General features: G+C 36.0%; 1 protein-coding gene across 4 annotated transcripts in view; it reads left to right on the top strand.

Annotated features, from left to right (window-relative positions):
• Znf148 (zinc finger protein 148) overlaps positions 1–17,600 on the top strand; it is a 104,130-nt gene extending 86,530 nt beyond the window's left edge. For all 4 annotated transcript variants that reach the window (XM_048346802.1, XM_048346803.1, XM_048346804.1 and 1 more), the window contains 2 exons: positions 10,346–10,464; positions 10,697–17,600. In XM_048346802.1, coding sequence (XP_048202759.1) covers positions 10,346–10,464; positions 10,697–12,295 — 1,718 coding nt within the window. In that variant the 3' untranslated portion in view covers positions 12,296–17,600. The remainder of the gene's footprint in view (positions 1–10,345; positions 10,465–10,696) is intronic.
• The last annotated feature ends 2,066 nt before the right edge of the window (positions 17,601–19,666 follow it).

Here is a 19,666-nt window from a genome sequence, read left to right as displayed (position 1 = left end):
GGGTAAGGAAAGGACTGAGGATTTAAAAACAACAACAAAAAACCTTCAGTGCGGGCTGGGAATGTGGCTTAGCAGTATAGTGCTTGCCTAACACACATGAAGCCCTGGGTTGGATTCCTCAGCACCACATAAACAGAAAAGGCTGGAAATGGCACTGTGGCTTAAGAGAAAAAAAAAAAGAAGTAGAAGTGGATAGTGCTTAGGCCCTATGTCCAAGTCCTAGAACTGGCCACACACACAAAAAAAAAAAAATCAGTGCAACTTTTAATTTTACTTTGATTTTTCCGAATTTTTCTAAATAATAAATTGCTATAGAAATCTGATATTCTGGTATGGAAAATTACATTTTTTAAATAATTGTAGCAGTTTTCCGAATTTTTTATTAGATTTAATAAAAATGTTATGGAACCATTTCTAATTTATAAGGAAGTTTATAGAAATGATTTGTGAGTTTTCTCCCCCTGAAATAAAAGAAAATTTGAAAATAAGCCAGATTATTCAAAACTACACATAATTACTAGGTTTCTTTAAAAAAAAAAAGATTCTTTTTCAGGTCTTCACTACTTAGATACATACAACTCTTCTATATAAGGAGGAACTAGTATTCTCCAGAGCTAGTATTCTCTACATCTGAAAACATATATGGATCCTCTTCTCTTGAATGTAATACGCATAGCCATGCTAAAAAGCTGAATAATGGCATTATTGTTTTTTATTAACTGGTTAGGCTAGTGGAGTGGGGTTGGAGAGAATGTTGTTTCACCTTTGACTAACTTAATTCTACAGTTTGTATTTCTTTCAATATAGGTCAGTTATTGATTTAAAAAAATAGCTTTCTCTTCATGTTCTTCAAAGTCCTGGTGTTTTAGTTCTATCAGCATAAACAAGGACATCATATTGAAAGAAAAGGTTATAGATATTGTTAGAGCTCAACTCTTACATTGTGAGATGAAGGAAGTGGATCAGTTTATGTGGTTAACATGGTATCTGCACTGTGAGCCCTTGATGTTATGATTGCTAAAGCACTGGCATAGACAGCTTGCCAAGGAGATAAAATTTTCAGAAACCAGGTTTGGGTTTTGCTCTACAAAACTATTAATAAGGGCTGGGAATGTGGCTTAGTGGTAGGGTGCTTGCCTAGCATGCATGAAGCCCTGGGTTCAATTCCTCAGCACCACATAAATAGAAAAAGCCAGAAGTGGTGCTGTGGCTCAAGTGGTAGAGTGCTAATTTTGAACAAAAAGGAAGCCAGGGACAGTGCTTAGGCCCTGAGTCTAAGCCCCAGGACTGGCAAAAAATAAAATAAATATGGAAATGGTTTTCTTATCATAATTCTTGCCCCACTGGGTTGAAGTCAGAGTATTGTATTGCTAGGCAGGTGCTCTGCTGCTGAACCATACTTTTTGCACTAAAAGTTTTTTACACAGAAGACTCATTTCCTGACCAGGTGTGTATGCCTGTAATGTGAATGGCCAGTTTGTGGCTTCCCATAGCTAGGGTGACAGTTGTGTACTTCACTCTGCTTCTTTCCTTGAGATGGAATCACCTGGACTTTTTTGCCTAGACTGTGATCCTCTTTATCTCACGCAGCCTTATCTAGCTAGGATGACAGGTGTGAAGCCACTGGTGCCTGGCAGAAATGGCTATTTCATCTACAGTTGACTTCTGAATAGGTCAGTGGTTTTTATTTTGTTCTTTTCCCTCATGGTTCCTAGATGAACTGTGAATAGTGGTTGTTTTTTTGTTTTTTTACAATTTTGCTATTACTGTAAGTAATTTGTATTTTTCAGTGTTGCCTACTTCATAAGCTAGAAGTCTAAACCCTACAGAAGCCTTCAAGAAATAAGTTCTCTTCTTACTAGCTTTTTAGTGTAAGAACTTTAGGATTAGACCAGTTTAAATATAGTCATTATTTGTGTATAGTATTTTACACTTCTGCAAAAGAAAACGTAGAAAAGCAAGAAGTAGTCTTTACTTCCTTCTTGGAGGAAGTAATAACCCCAATATGTTTTTATTCATTCATTCATTCATTTTTATTTTTAAATGACTGAGTTTTGCTGTGTAACCAAGAATGGCCCCAAATTTATGAACCTTTGGTCTCAATCTCTTGAGTACTAGGATTGCAGGTGTATTTTTACCATGTCTGATTTCAACCTGTTATTTTTTAAAATGGACAAACATTGCCAATTTTTCTTAAAGATAATTTTTTGTGTTCTTGATTCCTGGGGAATAAAACAATTCTATACTAGGAAAGTGAGTTTTAAAAACTTTGTTGCCTACAAATATAATATCTTGCTGGGCATCTGTGGCTCAGGCCTGTAATCTAGCTACTCGAGGTTGAGATCTGAGGATCACAATTGAAAGCCAGTCTGGGCAGGAAAGTCCGAGAGACTGTGGCTGCTTTCAATTGTGTTTTATAACCTGATTTTCATGACACCTTAGTCTGATAAAGTCCTTCATTGGAAGATACTCTCATGTTCTCTAAAGTTCTGAGCAAAATTATAAGATATATGATTTCTAATACATAGATTTGTTACAATAATTTTCATCTTTGATGAAGCTTATTATTAAGCTTAAGGACATTTTCATTTTGGATGTATAGCCTACTCACTGGGTTATAAGTATACCCAATATGTAAATACGATTGTCATTTACTATCTTCATCTTCATTTCTGTTAATAACTAACATTTACTGAACTAGTTTAAAGTGTTATGCTTTGTTCTTAACTTTACATGATCTCATCTAATCTTTGTTTCTGAGATCTCTGTTTTACAGATAGAACATCATCAGAGCAGTTTATATAACATATTTATAAAACATAGTTTCTCACAGTTAAGAACTATTGAAAGCCAGATGTGATATCTTACACTTATAATCCTAGCTACTGAAGAGGCTGAGATCTGAGGATCACTGTTCTAAGCCTGCCCTGGCAGGAAAGTTCATGAGACTCTAATCTCCAAGTAACCACTAAAAAGCCAAAAAAAAAAAAAAAAAAAAAAATGAAGCAATGGCTCAAGTGGTAGAGTGCTAACCTTGAACAAAAAAGCTCAGGGATAGCCTGAGTTCAAGCTCTGGAATCAGCACTCCCCCAAAAAACAAAAGAAAGAAATGTTGAGGCATAGTGATCCACATCTGTAATCGCAGATACTTGGGAAGCAAAAATCAGGAAAATTATATTTTGAGGTCAGCCTGGCCCAAAAGACTCCATCTCAGTAAGCAAGACAATGGTGATATATGCCTGTCATTCCAGCCACGAGGGAAGTTATAAGTAGAGGATGGAGGTCTGAGCCTGGTTTTGGACAAAAATGTGAGACTCTACCTGAAAAATAACTACAGGAAGGAAAAAAGACTAGAAATGTGGCGTTTGTTTGTTTGTTTGTTTGTTTATTTTGCCAGTCCTGGGACTTAAGACTCACAGCCTGAGCACTGTCTCTGGCTTCTTTTTGCCCAAGGATTGAACTCTACCTCTTGAGCCACAGCACCACTTCCGGCTTTTTCTGTTTATGTGGTGCTGAGGACTCAAGCCCAGGGCTTCAGGCATGCTAGGCAAGCATTCTACCACTAAGCTGCATTCCCAGCCCCAGTGTAGTACTTGTGGTGTGTGCCTGTCCTGGGGCTTGAACTCAGGGCCTCGGCACTCACTGTCCCTGAGCCTTTTTGCTCTTCCACTTGAGCCACAGTTCTACTTCTGGCTTTTTGGTAATTAATTCAAGTCTCTTACCTGCGCTGGCTTTGAAATGTGATCCTCAAATCTCAGACCTCCTGAACAGCTAGGATTACAGGCATGAGCCTCCAACTCCCAACAGTACTTAACAGTCAATTCAATATTTTTGGTCAATTCAATATTTATTTTATTTAAACCTTTTATTGTCTATCTTTTATCGTTTTTTAAGCTAGTCAGAAGCTTCTATTTATTGTCAACTGATTATCTAGACTTAAACAAAATTTTCATAGATATCAGCATAAGTATTTTCAACATAGATTTTATTAAATTCTTCATTAAAAGTTTTCTTTTATATTTTAGTTGCTAATAAATAAAATTTCTTGAATGTTAAATGCCTTAAGCACTAATTTGAGGAAATTTTACAGAGACGTTTAGAAGAAAACCCTACAAGCAAGGAAAGGCAAAATAGTTTTTATGAATTAAAAGAAGAACACTGGGCTGGGAATATGGGCTAGTGGCAAGAGTGCTTGCCTTGTATACATGAAGTCCTGGGTTCGATTCCCCAGCACCACACATACAGAACATGGCCAGAAGTGGCACTGTGGCTCAAGTGGCAGAGTACTAGCCTTGAGCAAAAAGAAGCCAGGGAGAGTGCTCAGGCCCTGAGTCCAAGCCCCAGGACTGGCCAAAAAAATAAATAAAATTAAATAAATAAAACAAGAGCACTTAGATTAGAGCTGAAGTAGCTGAAGTCAGAGGGGAAATTGTGAGCAAGACTGGAGAGAACGGCAGAGGCTACTTAAGGACTCAGTTTTTGTTTTCTCCTAACAACATCAGAAGGTCACTGGTAAGCTTTAAACATAGTTTACTTACAGAATCTGTCTGCACTGAGGAATTAGAAGGAAAAGGAAGCAAATCCCAGTAAGACACCTGGTGTTACTAGTTAATTACCCCGAAAAGGCTTGTATATTGGATCAATCCAGTTGTTGGATTAATTCTTTATTGGTTTCATATTATGACATTACTAAGAGGCAACAAAGTAGTTATATGGGACCTACTTGAAGGAAGATCTTGTCTATTGCACTTTTCTGCCTCTATGCTTCTTCCTAACTTCCTAAGAAGCTGAGATCTGAGTCCACAGTCCAAAGCCAGCCCAAGTAGGAAAGTCTGTGGGAATCTTATCTCCACTTAACCACCAGAAAACCAGAAGTGTCACTGTGGCTTGAAGAGGTAGAGCACTAACTAGGCTTGAGCAAAAAGCTCAGGGAAAGTGTCCAGGCCCCAAGTTCAAGCTGCAACTGGAAAGAAAGAAAAGTGATTACAACTATGTGTGTGAAAATATGGATTGGAGTAAAGAAGTCCTTTTTTAATAACATCTCAGATCATATATATATATATATATACGTATGTATATATGAGCAAAACAATAGGAAACAATCATAAAACTTACTGTGGACAATGGACCAACCCCCTTAGGGAGAAAAAAAAAAGTTATCAAGAAAAAGACTGAGCCAGGTATGGTGATGCAAGGGTGCACTTCTAGTTTTTGAGAAGCTGAAACGATTGAAAGTTCAAGACCATCCTCTTTCCCTCAAAAGAAAGAAGTGAAAATGAAATGATAGTTCACAGAAAAAAATGAAATATAAATTGGCTTGACCTCATACTAAGGTGTTTTTTTTAAATCAATTTTTAGATATGCAGTCATCAGAAAGTTTGTGGCTCAAGTAGTAGAGTATGAGGCCTAGCAAGCTCAAGGCCTGAGTTCAAAACTCAGTAGCACAAATTTTAAAAAATCAGTTTGACAACAAGTGGTGAGATTATAGGGAAACTCACTCATTGCTAGTGGAAGTATGTATGACATCTGAGACCAATTCAGTAATATGTTTCAGAATCACAAGATATATATTGGTCAATAATTCTATCTCTAGGAATCTGTCTTGTAGTATGAGTTAATGTATGTATGTGTTTGTTTGTTTTTATTGGCTTTTGGTGAGTTGTGGAGCTTGAACTCAGGGTATATAGGTGCAGTCCCTGAGCTCTTTTGCTCAAAGCTAGAGCTCTACCACTTTAAGCCACAGCTCTACTTCCAGTTTTTGAGTGGATAATTGTAGATAAGAGTCATCACCAGGACTTTGCTGCCCTGTCTTCAAACCAACGATGCTCGATCTCAGCTTCCTGAGTAGCTAGGATTACAGAAATGAGTTAATATATTTATTTTTATTTTATTTTTTTTTAATTTTATTTATTTATTTTTTTTTTTGTGGCCAGTCCTGGGGCTTGGACTCAGGGCCTGAGCACTGTCCTGGCTTCTTTTTGCTCAAGGCTAGCACTCTGCCACTTGAGCCACAGCGCCACTTCTTGCCATTTTCTGTATATGTGGTGCTGGGGAATCAAACCCAGGGCTTCATGTATGTGAGGCAAGCACTCTTGCCACTAGGCCATATTCCCAGCCCATTATATTTTTAATGTAGTATATGAGTTAGTGTACTTTAAAAATATTTCTATTTGGAAATAACAGGAGATGGGTTAAGTTACAGTGTACTGTAATTTTCCATTAGTGCAAAGTATCTGCTGTCAGAAAAATAACTTACAGCTCTTTTTATGAATTAGAGCTCCAACACATAATATTAACTGAAGAAAAATAAGGACAGTTAATAAATGTTTTTTATTAATGTATACTTATTTGCTGTCCTTTTAGAAGAAAGAGGGAGATGAGTGCCAGTGGCTCCTGCCTGTGATCTTGGCTGTTCAAGAGGCTGAGAGCTAAGGATCCCAGCTCAAAGCTTCTTATCTCCAATTAACAAGGAAAAAGGAATGTGGATCAAGTGGTAGATCACCAGCCTTGAGAGAGAAAGCTAAGGGAATAGTGACATGCCCTGAGTTTAAGCACTACTACTACTGGCACAAAAAGAGGGAAACAGAAAAATAATTATTTATTTAGTTTTTTGTATGCTGTATCAAACTGGAATAAAAACTTCCCATAAACAAAACAAATGGGACAGGGGAAGGAGGAAGACTTCCCTCTTTTCCTGTGTTGTAGTAGTAGTATCTGTATGTGTAACTATGTAAATACATATATTACACAACCCATAAGCAACAGGTGTGTATCTGCATGCATGCACGCACGCACGTGTGTGTATGTGTCTGCAGATTGAACTCTTCAGGGGCTTATGCTTGCAGTTAGCCTCAACCCCCCAACAACCCTTTTGCTTCTGGTTTACTTTTCAGGTAGTTACATACTAGCGTGGCCTGTGCTAAACCTTCAACTGAGATCTTCCTACCCCCACCTCCAACACAGCTTGTTTTTAAGATATGATCTCACTGATATTTTTGCCCGGCATAGCCTTGAACTATGATCCTGTAGCTGGGACTACAGGAGTACACCTAACAATTGTTCTTTTGTTGTAGTTAAGAAACTATTCTTAGCCAAGGTTATGAAGACATCGTATCCTGTTCTATTATTTTTATAGTTTTAGCCCTCAAATTTAGGTTTATGATCCACTTTGAATTACTTTTATTCATGACATAAGGAAAGGGTCCAACTCTGTTCTTTTGCATGAGTGTGAAATTCTCCAGGTAAATTTGTTCAGAACTATTCTTTCTTTATTGCATTACCTTGATACCTTCTTCAAAAACTTTCACTATAAATGTAAGGGTTTCCAAAATAGGAATTCCGTATTTTGATATATTTGTCCTTAAACTACATCACTTTATCTTTCTTGATTGTTGTAGTTTTTCAGTTAATCTTTTTAAACCTTGATATGTGAATCCTTCAATTTGATTCTCTTTAAGATTGTTTTGGATATTTTGATCTTGAGAAATATTGCCATTTTCCAGTCCAAGAATATCAGGCAGAATTGATGAGTGATAATGAACTCATGAATTTTTCTCCCTTCTCATTTTTGAAAAATGACTTTAACTTTTTAACTTCAATGGGCTCTGTTGTCTACATTCTCAGTTTCTTATGTTTTTTAATTTGTGCTAATATTGGGGCTTGCACTCATGACCTGGATGCTATCCCTAACCCTTTAGCTTTTTCCACTTGAAACTAGCACTCTCCCACTTGAACCACAGCTCCACTTCTAGTGTTTTGGTGGTTAACTGGTGATAAGAGTCTCATGGACTCTCCTGCCTGGACTGGTGATTCTCAGATCTCAGGTTCCTGAGTAGGGTTATGGATATAAGCCACTTGTGGTCAGCATTCTCAGTTTCAAAATGTGTACCACTTTTTTTGCCTTTCCACATTATTTACACCTTGTCTTCCTTTCTCTTATTCCTCTGTTATTCACTGTAATGGTTCCATATTAGTTTAAAGTGTTCATATTCAGTATTTTGTCTCCCGGTTCCTCTGCCTTCAGACAATTTAATCTCTCCCCATTTTTAGCAATATTAAGCCTGAGATTACTTTCTGTTACCTTACATTTACTTTTTTCTCATTTCTAAACTTGTTTGGTATGTGGTATTGTGTCCTAGCTTCTCTTGCTTAATTAATTGTTTGCCAGTCCTGGGGCTTGGACTCAGGGCCTGAGCATTGTCCCTGGCTTCTTTTTGCTCAAGGCTAGCTAGCACTGCCACTTGAGCCACAGTGCCACTTCTGGCTGTTTTCTATATATGTGGCGCTAAGGAATCGAACCTAGGGCTTCATGTATACAAGGCGCTTGCCTCATCACTAGGCCATATTCCCAGCCCCAACTTCATTAATTAGTTATTGGCAAAGTGCTTTAACTTTTCTGGGCATCAAGATTTCTTTTTCTGTAAAATGATTATGTTAGTCTATATTCATTGTGTTAAACGCTTTATCTTCTAACCTTTGCTTGGAGTCCCAGTAGGTCAAATCTATAGTTAATCAACAAAAAGCTTGAAGTAGAGGTATAGTATAGCTCAAGTGGTAGATCTCTGTGTGGGAGCACAAAAGCCAACTAATAGTATGATACCCTGAGTTTCAGCCCCAGTGGGAGCACACACATGCATGTGCCAGCAATAACAACAAAAAAACCCAAACTGAATTTTTCTTGACAAGCCTTGAACCTTTTGGTGTGCCAGCAACAGTACCTCTGCAGAAGCACAAGAGCAGTTTGAAAGCCATCTTTTCCACCTTGAATTCTTCTACCAAAAATTTCATTCTCCAGTTTTAATTAATATTCTTGCTGCCAAATTAAATTATCGTAGACCCCATTTCTACCATTTTTTAACTTCTTGGTAGTTCTGTTATTTGTCCCCAGATTTTCTTATTTTGGCAAGAAAGCTCTTTTCAAGTGCTACCCAGCTTATATTCTAACACTTGCAAGAAGTTTTTCCAAATCATACCAGCTCAAGTGCCATTTATTTCACTAGTGATTCACTGTAATAAGCATCAGCTGTGTCATTCATTAGGCGCTTAAATCGACAAGGTATTATGAACTATGTTAAGTCTAGGTTCTGACCTACAGAGATGTACTCTGGTAAAGACTAAAACTAAGCTCAGCACTGGTGGCTTGCACTTGTAGTCCTAGATATTGAGACGGCTGATACTGGGGAACTCTCCCATGGATCACCAAAAAGCCAGAAGTGGAGCTGTGGCTCAAGTAGTAGAGGGGTAGCCTTGAGCATAAAAACTCAAGGACAATGCCCAGGTCCTGAGCTCAAGCCTCAGGACAGGCATTAAAAAGAACAAAAGAACTGAAGAGTAGTGAGTGGCATAGGAGAGGGTAAATGGAAGGGTCCTAGGGGATTCAGGCTTGGTGTCAAAGTGGATTTGGTGTCTTGAGCATTCAAAGGCCAAATTCTTGACTGAAGGAACAACATGGATCAAGGCAAAAGCAGTAAAATGTGAGGTGGGTAGGTACTTTGATAGTTCTGTGAGATGTCATTATAAGTTTATCTTGTTTTTTCAACTGTGCCATAAATTCTCTGAGGATAGATAGCATGTCATAAGCTTTTAACTCACTACAACAAATAGTGAGTTAAAAAGTGCTATGGATTGAAGAACAGTATTCAGTAAAATTTTGTTGAAGATATGATAAGTACAAATAGGAGTTTCCCAAACAAGTATTGTTTAAGATAACTTCCGGTCCTCCTCTGTGATTACTTACTGTGATTTTTATAAGTAACATCTATTTAGAGCTCCGCAGTAATGTTTCCTTATAGCTAAGAAGTCCTTAAGGGCTTTTGTTCCAATGGGGTTGGTAAGGGCAGTTGTGGCTCCAGTTAATAGTACTCAGTTCATTTCCCAGATGATAAGAGAAATGGTGGTTTGGGTTGAGAAAAAGAATCAATGTAAACAAACATTACTTTAGAAATTTAGTCTCAGAGGTCCTTTTATATCTTAATAAATAGGATTTTAAAGAATATTTTCCTAGGATTTAGGTGTTGTTGTTGTTTTTTTTTAATTTCAAGATACTGTTTGCTATGATCAAAAAAAAAGAAAAACACGGGAAATATCAGCTGCTGAATGGGAAGAATGTCTGTATTACTCTGGGGTGTGCTGGTCTCCAGGAGAGCATACTGTGTATGTACGTGACAGAAAGAAGGGAGGAAAGGGGAGTATTCCTGCTTCCAGCCTTTAATATAGGGAAGACTTTTGTCATTTAAAAAGGGCAGATTGCAGTTGTCAAAAGCCATTATTTAAGAGAGTATGTGGTTTTAAAAAATTAATTATTTTATAATAATTGTTTTGTTTTAAACCTTTTATCATGTACTAGGTGAAAAACCATTTCGCTGTGATGAATGTGGTATGAGATTCATACAAAAATATCATATGGAAAGGCATAAGAGAACTCATAGTGGAGAGAAACCTTACCAGTGTGAATACTGTTTACAGGTAAGAGGGGTGGCTGGAAGTTATTCTATTCTACTTACATAATCAAATAATTCTAATAAATTAGAAGATGTTATTTACTACTAGAACTATTTGGAAAGATTTTAAATTCTTATTAACTAGATTTGTAATAGAAAATTAGTTTGGGATTATTTATATAATTGTACTTATTGTTTTGTTTCTTTTTTCTTTTCATTGTTGACAAAAATCTGCTTCCAACTTCTGATTTCGACAGTATTTTTCCAGAACAGATCGTGTATTGAAACATAAACGTATGTGCCATGAAAATCATGACAAAAAACTTAGCAGATGTGCCATCAAAGGTGGCCTTCTAACATCTGAGGAAGACTCTGGCTTTTCTACATCACCAAAAGATAACTCACTGCCAAAAAAGAAAAGGCAGAAAACTGAAAAGAAGTCATCTGGAATGGACAAAGATAGTGGTTTGGACAAATCTGACCTGAAGAAAGACAAAAATGATTATTTGCCTCTTTATTCTTCAAGTACTAAGGTAAAAGATGAATACATGGTAGCAGAGTATGCTGTTGAAATGCCACATTCTTCTGTTGGAGGATCGCATTTAGAAGATGCATCAGGAGAAATTCATCCACCAAAGTTGGTTCTCAAAAAGATTAATAGTAAGAGAAGTCTAAAACAGCCACTAGAGCAAAGTCAAACAATTTCACCTTTGTCCACTTATGAAGAGAGCAAAGTTTCAAAGTATGCATTTGAACTTGTAGATAAACAAGCTCTACTGGACTCAGAAGGCAATGCCGACATTGATCAGGTAGATACCTTACAAGAGGGGCCCAGTAAACCTGTGCATAGCAGTACTAATTATGATGATGCCATGCAGTTTTTGAAGAAGAAGCGGTATCTTCAAGCAGCAAGTAACAATAGCAGGGAGTATGCTCTGAACGTGGGTACTATAGCTTCCCAGCCTTCTGTAACACAAGCAGCAGTGGCAAGTGTCATTGATGAAAGCACCACAGCATCCATATTAGACTCACAGGCTCTGAATGTGGAGATTAAAAGTAATCATGACAAAAATGTTATTCCAGATGAGGTACTGCAGACTCTGTTGGATCATTATTCCCATAAAGCTAATGGACAGCATGAGATTTCCTTCAGTGTTGCAGATACTGAAGTAACTTCTAGCATATCAATTAATTCTTCAGAAGTACCTGAGGTTACCCAGTCAGAGAACGTTGGATCAAGCTCCCAAGCATCCTCATCAGACAAAGCCAACATGTTGCAGGAATACTCAAAGTTTCTGCAGCAGGCTTTGGACAGAACTAGCCAAAATGATGCCTATTTGAATAGCCCAAGCCTTAACTTCGTGACTGATAACCAGACCCTTCCAAATCAACCAGCATTCTCTTCCATAGACAAACAAGTCTATGCAGCCATGCCCATCAATAGCTTTCGATCAGGAATGAATTCTCCACTAAGAACAACTCCAGATAAGTCCCACTTTGGACTAATAGTTGGTGATTCACAGCACTCATTTCCCTTTTCAGGTGATGAGACAAACCATGCTTCTGCCACATCAACACAGGACTTTTTGGATCAGGTGACTTCTCAGAAGAAAGCTGAGGCTCAGCCTGTCCATCAAGCTTACCAAATGAGCTCCTTTGAACAGCCCTTTCGTGCTCCATATCATGGATCCAGAGCCGGAATAGCTACTCAATTTAGCACTGCCAATGGACAGGTGAACCTTCGGGGGCCAGGGACAAGTGCTGAATTTTCAGAATTTCCCTTGGTGAATGTAAATGATAATAGAGCTGGGATGACATCTTCACCGGATGCCACAACTGGCCAGACTTTTGGCTAAAAAAAAAAAAAAAAAAAGTGTAAATAATACTGGCACTTTAGAACAGATTAATCAAGAGTGGGGTTACTCTGTGTAAAATGGAGTGCTGTACAGAGTTAAGAGCAATGCGTTATAATAAGTTAAGCTGATATGAATAGCAAGATAATCCAATAACTGCATTTTGTTTGGTTAGTCAGCATTTTTTGAACTGCCTTACATGTCACCTTTATAGAAGCAATGCATTATTTGTTTTAGATCAGAAACTTGCTATTCCACCTACACCAAGTTCAAAAGGAAAAAAAAAGACACAATTGTTTCCTAACTGATAACATTGTACATTCTTAGGAGATTAGTAATTGTGTGAAATTTACTCATACTTGTTTTTAAGTTTTTCAGCATAGTCATTGCACTTCAGCAGGGAATCTGAGTATACTTTACAGACAGTGAACTTAAAGTTTAAATGTCAAGAGAGTATGGCTTAAATCAACTAGTTTGTCCTCTGGGGGGAAAGAAACCAACTTTTAAAAAGAATGATATGCCATATACCCTTGATTTTCATTTTGCATTATATTGACGTGTTTTTTTTTAAGAAAAAAGTAATAAAAACCTGATAGTCTAAGACTCCACTATTTAAAAGCCTAATTACTTTTAAAATATGCATACTTTCAAAACTTTTACCAAAACACACAACTGTTGAAGCATTCACTTCTCTTTGAAAGTATGTATATTAGTGTCAGTTTCTTTGTACAGTTGTACCTAGATATTTTTTATGATTTTTCATGTGCAAGTATCAAGGTTTCGAAGGTTTAGTAAAAAATATTCTGTAGATTACATTCCCAAGAACATAATGCTTACACAAATGTATATTCCATGTTTTAAAGCTCAATTGTATTTTACTTTACATATACACTTCGGTTAACATAGAGCACTTAGAATCTATTTGGTATTTTTGATCTCTCAAAGTAAAAAAAAATAGATTTTTAGGTTTGAAATGGTTGTGTCATAATCATCTCATAATTGACTATTTTAATTTTTGGCAATAAAAAGAAATTGGGGTATCTTTGGAACTGTTAAACCTGGTTTAATCCTTCTCTTTCTAGACTCTTGATAGATTGGATAACTAAGCTATCCTAAAAACTAAAGTGGGCATTTTAATTGCTTATTTTGAGTTACTTTTTAATGAACACTGCTCATTACAGTTTTACAAACCAAAAGTGTTTACTAATTCCAGTAACTACAATTTCTTTTTCAGCTAGATGAGTGATCGGAAATTTTTGTTGCATTTCAAAATCTAAATAAACTACAGCCTTTATCCTTATATCACGAATGTTTTTTTTATATTTTGTCTTAAAATAATACAGCATGGTACAATAAATAGTGCTTTTAATATTATATATATACATATATACTTTTCTGAAGAGCCATGGTTTGAGTTATACATTGGAGAGCTTTGATTTTTGAAGAGTAACATTAGTTATATTAATTCTGTCCTCTTTAATTTGTTCTGTTTGGTTTTTGTATTTTAAACTTCTGCCATCTTTATCACAGTGCACTTAGTGATAAATTAAAACTAGGACCCTTGGAAGATAAAAGTTTTACTTTGTCAATTTTTTGTTTTAACCTGTATACTGGCCCTGTAAGTCTTCATTCTTCATTTCAGTAGAGACTATGTTATCCATTTAAATTATTTTTTTCTCTTATTTAATGTTATCCCAAGGAAGTTCTCAAGAAAGGGAACAAAGGAACATCCTTCCCACTTCACATCGTTTATTTTGCATATATTGATGTTTTTATGATAAGGAATATAAATTATGTTTAATGTGGTTTCCTATACCTTCATTATTAAGCTTCTCTTGAAATACTAGTTTTCGCTTTTGATGGCATTGTTGGCTGTCAATTTTTTCAAGAATTTTAGACTTCTTTGAAGTAAATATTTAAGTTCTGCCATTATTGATCTTAAGGTTGATGTGTATTGTGTTGTACATCACATAATTGCAGGAAGACTTCGTTCAAGTGAGGTGTTAAAAATGGAACTGTGCTCTCCCTAGATAGGGATTTATATTTTCCTCAGAGTAGGCATTTATTTCCTGAATTGAGCCTGATCAAAAATTATATTCTTTTGAAAACTTGATGTAGTTCTTGGTACAAGTGTAAAGCTTTCTGTTTACTTTCACCAGCACAGTTTTAAGAATGTGACTGTTGCCGAGCAGTTTGGGTAAGCTTAGGAAGGAAGGCCTTTAAAAGTGGGGTTATGCAAACAGCATTTCAGGTGTCGCATTCCTGTCTTAAACACATTTCTTTAAATCTATATAATGGCAGACTTTCCTACCAGGTTTAGAAGCATTTTTTAGATAACTGATACTTAGCCAGCATAACTTATTGACTTACCATTTAAAATATAGTCATCACTCTTACTGTGAAATTTTAAATGCCTACCAGAGTTACCTTGTATTATCATCATGATAAACATCTCAACAGTTTGGGTTTCCCCACTTTGGTTTAGAAAGTTATTTTAATGTCTGTCTGGGCATTAGTGGAAAAAATAAGTAGCCTTGTGTGCTGCTTTTGGTTCAAACATGGAGGATATGAAAGATAGCCTTTGTAGTCCATGTTTCTCATTTTCTCTCAGTGAGCAAATCACTCTCGCACCCCTTAAACCTTTGTTCAATGTGAGTGACGTGCTTTTTGGGTCCTTTCTTTCATGTTTGAAGATGGGAAGCAATCACTTCAGGTGAAGTAGTATCTCTCAAACATCATCTCAAAGGTGTTGGGGCCGGTTCACTTAAATTATTACATTGCACATATGTTTTATTTGGTTTGGATTAGTTGAGTGGCTCCCAAATTCTTTAATCTACATACAAACGTGCTACCTAATAAGGTAGGAATCCCATCTCCTTAGCTCTGGCTGAGGATGCCAGCAGTTGGGTCCTTTTACCTCTAGAGAGAGAGAAAGGCCTCACGCTCAGGGCAGGCTTTCATTTCCACAGATGAGACACACTTGTAAAAGTGCCAGCAAGGTTAGATCTTTTTGCCACTTGTTTCATTTTATTAATTTGGATTTTTAAAGGGCTGTTTAAAAAAAAAAGCCGGGAAACTTTAAAAGTAGGCATTACTGTAGTACTGAATTTCATAGTAGTACTAACCTCTTAAACTACAACTTGTGTTTTCACAGTACCTTTACTTGAAAAAGTACTATTATAACCAGTGAGAAAAATTTTTGAGTCTGCAATTTAATTTAAATATTTTCCGTTTCAAGTTGCTTTATTTCAGGGAAATAATTTTCCAGTTGTGTTTGCTATATTCTGCAAATAAAAACCGTGTGTTTCCTTTTTTCACTTAAACTTTGGTAGGAAACAAATTAAAGCAAACAAACATTTCTTGTTATGTTTGTTGCTTTCTTTAATCCAATGGATAAAAAAGTAAAACCCTGTAAACATTATTTTATTTTTTTATGCAATACCATGCTGTAAATACGGTTCATCAAGTAAGGATGTACCTATGATTGAATCTTTTAATTCTGCACAGTTAGAGTTTATATATAAACGTGTCTTGACAATCAAGGACTTTCATGTGAGTCTTCCTTTATGATGTTTATTAATGTTATGCATTCCATTTGTTTTGAAGTGAGTACCAATGTGCTAATTTGTATTGTCTGAAAGTATGTAATGTTTTTACAGCTTGTTTTTAAGAATCTGTAAATATGTACAAACAAATCACAGTACTGCTTTATGTTAGAAGGCATATGATGTTGTACTGTATGTAAGCAATAATACATAGCAGTGCTAACTTTACAAGTAGCATCAGGAAAGTTCTAAAAACATTTCAGAGTTATTATCCTTATTTCATTTGATGATTATCTCTAATCAGTTTTTATAAGCAAATTCCATTGTTCCTCCTATTGGAACGTAACACTGTTTACACAGCATAATTGAAGTTGCAGGGGAGACAGGCTATATCTGGCTTCGTCTGTACTCACTTTCACTAAGCATTGAATGGCCTTACCACTCTTCTGCAAGATGGAGGAAGACCGCAAAACTTAGTGCCCATCACACTGAAGGAAGGGATGTGGTTTTTTGGTTTTTGTTTTGTTTTTTCTTGCTTCTGTACTCCTACCTAACTTTGTGCTTTGCTTTGGATTTTAATATTTGTTTCTGTTTTAGATTCAAGCCCGTAAGTTTTGAGGTGACTTCAGCTTCATTATGAAATAGATAGTTCTCTTCATATTTCATAGCTATATTTCAACAATTCTGAACTTTCTACTTTGATTTTTAGATACTTATTTTTCAAGCTTGGTTTCTCAACTGAACAGATAAATTTATTTAACTTCAATACAAAGAAAGACAAACTTATTGTAGTTTGAATTGAGTAGATACTATACTGTACAGAAGTTATTTAAACACACATCACTGCTTTAGAAATAAAAACGCCAATTTATAAATGTATATGACCTACATTTTATAGGAGAAACGTTTTTAAATGCTAGTCATTTATATAATGTGCTTTGAAGGATTTGCTAGTCCACTTCTGTCACTTTTTAGTACACTGGTATCTTTTATATGTAATGTATGCTTTTTATTATTGTAGCAAAGCATTTCAGTAGAAAGAATTTTGCAACAATATGGGGGAAATTTTTCATTGCTGGATTTGAATTATACTGGATTTTATCTGTGTAGTCTTACTTGTCTTTATTTTAATGCTGTCTGGAAGGGAACTTGGTATCCAAATAAAGCAGGTAACCTCATTTTACTTCAAGGGCGTACTGTGTAGTGCTGAATTTGATCTGGAAGTCTGATCATTTTTTGAAAAGAAAAACAAGTTTATAAAAATTGTACAGAAGAAATTAAATGTGTGATGGAAATCCTGATGGTGGAGCACGTTGAATTTTCTGATATATAGTGTTATTTTCCTGGGATCCCCTTTGACTTCTTTGTATTTCAACTAATAAAAGAGAAACTGTCATTGGAACCGGTAGGCTACTAGGATATTCTGATTATACAGTATTACTCTTCCTATCCCACTTTCTGACCTTTCTCAATCACTGTAAATTTTTATTTTCTATTTCCTATTGATAATTAAACATGTATATAATATAGACACTGCTGTATAGAACTGAATGAATTGAGTTGCAATGCTTGAATGGGTAGCTAAGTGGAAACAGATGACAGATACTGAGAGTTCATAAAATGACAGAACAAGTCTATGACGGTGTGTCATGTGTCTTGGTAACATTACAGAGGATTATTTCTTGGCCCCTTAGGAGATCAGTTTGAAGGGATCAGCTGCAAGCTCAGTATCAGTTACAAAGTGGGTCCTTTTTCTTCCCCCCAAAAATAGGAGCACTAAATTACAAAATCTACTCAGGTGAAAGTCGCTTTGCAATGAAACTTACCATATTGAAATTTTCACTGTTAAATAAGATATTTGTGATATTTTTAAATACAGACTTTTACATTAGTAGTCAGCAACCTGACAGTGAAATTTAGTAGTAAGTCAATGTATTTTAAATATATTTTGCCTTCCAAATATAATTGTTTTCGAACAATTGGGAGGGTTTTGTTTGTTTAAATACATTTGTATTGTTACTGTAAAAAAAAAAAAATCTTGCTTGACCCCGTCTTTATGCCATGAATGGATTGCTGAGCCTTTATAAACACTGAGAGATGGTTTCATGCGTAGTCATGGAACATGGAAGTGTTGTGTAAACTGACCTCGGCACTAGGAGGTTTACTGAGTGTCACAACTTTTGACACTGTTGTCATATAGATAATTTTGCCATTGGAGTTTATACCATTTTATGTATTGTGATACTATAGAAAGTTGTTTTATTTTAAATTGAACTATTAGATTAACTTATATTTGCAAAATCTGCATTTTAAATGTGGACACTGGTTGTTTGAAAAATAAAATACAGAATACAGTTTTATGAATAGTTTTCTAGCTGAGTTTTTCAGAGTACTCTGAACCAAATAGCTGATGGCAAATATGCAAAACTTGTGGTACACAGATAATTAATAGTAAAGAGAAATGGACTTTATATAGAACAGATGGGTTGGGTAACAGTTATCAAGGCCTTTACTAGAGCTTTGTGTGCAATGTTATTAGACAATGCTTAAACACAAGTCAGATGTTACTGTTGTGATTATTTTAGACTTGAAATGTGCTTAACATAGAGCTAAGACTGGTTTTTTTCTTCACAGATCAGGTTTTATTAAGCCACCATCAGGAGAACACATGGAAAGTTTTTCCTTAGTGTAGATAGATTTGTTTTCCTTCATCTACCATTTTGCCAGTACCTTATCTTGTGGCAGTGGGATGCATGTGAGAAATGGATCTCCAGTTAGGAATGTTGCCTGGGTCCATAGAACAATTTAAACTCGTTGGTCCTTCCCAAGGTCAGCCCTGGGACCGTGGCTTAGTAGCATGGTGCTGTAAACCCACCTGTACGAAGTAATACCACTGATAGTCTACTAATACATTTTCTAGATCCCAGTTCATCTTATTGAGTCAAACTGGTGGAGAGAGAAGGGTGGGGAGATCTACAGGACACTTCTCCCACCTCCCGAAGATTATATGGAAAATAAAATCAAAGTAATTTGAATTAATGTGTTGTCATTGAGTCTTACTTGACAGTTTACTATGCACAAAATGGATAGGAAAATTTTATTTTAGTTGTATGTTTGGAGATAGAATTTTAAGATTTTTTTTTTTTTACCCTGAAGTGTTAGCTGTAGAATTTCTACCACCACCCACTGTGGTGAGCCCAATATTAGAGTAAATTATATCCATATAAAGGATTAGAGATGAAGTAAAACTGAAATGTGGGAGTTCGTTTTTCTTTGTCATTTTTTGAATAAAAATGACATTTAGACCAAAACTTACTCTTTCCATGCACCTGTGCAAATATATAATATGTATGTGTAAGAGCTAGGATGAAAAATACTGTAAACAAAAGTGACATCTTCCAAGTTGCTAGACATACCCAAATTTTAAAATGGTCTTGAATTGTAGGATAGAGACTTCTTACAAACTACTTACACAGTTACAAAGTTGTAACCTTAATTGTCTCTACCTCTCCTGTTCTCAATAAGCTTTAACTGGTATCTGTCAGGATGGGGAGGGGAACCACAGGATGCATTGCCTGTGATAGTAATTGTGTGTCCAATATTGACTTGACTGTTCTTTTGCTGGGGGCCACCAAACATGGACCCTGCATTCATTCATTCAACATCGAGCACTTAGTAACAAGCACTGAGCTAGATACAAGTATTGGGTGGTTGAGGCTACTAACATCTCTAATTGAGCATTGGAAAGGCATTGAGTGGTACTTATGGTCTGTAGTGATGTACTTTAGAATTAAAGCAAACATTGAGTATAAAGGTATTGGATACTGTG

Source organism: Perognathus longimembris, chromosome 5 (assembly GCF_023159225.1).
Source record: "Perognathus longimembris pacificus isolate PPM17 chromosome 5, ASM2315922v1, whole genome shotgun sequence".
In the NCBI taxonomy this organism is placed as follows: Eukaryota; Metazoa; Chordata; class Mammalia; order Rodentia; family Heteromyidae; genus Perognathus; species Perognathus longimembris.
Note: the sequence above shows the minus strand (reverse complement) of the source record. Positions and strands in the feature narration are given on the sequence as shown.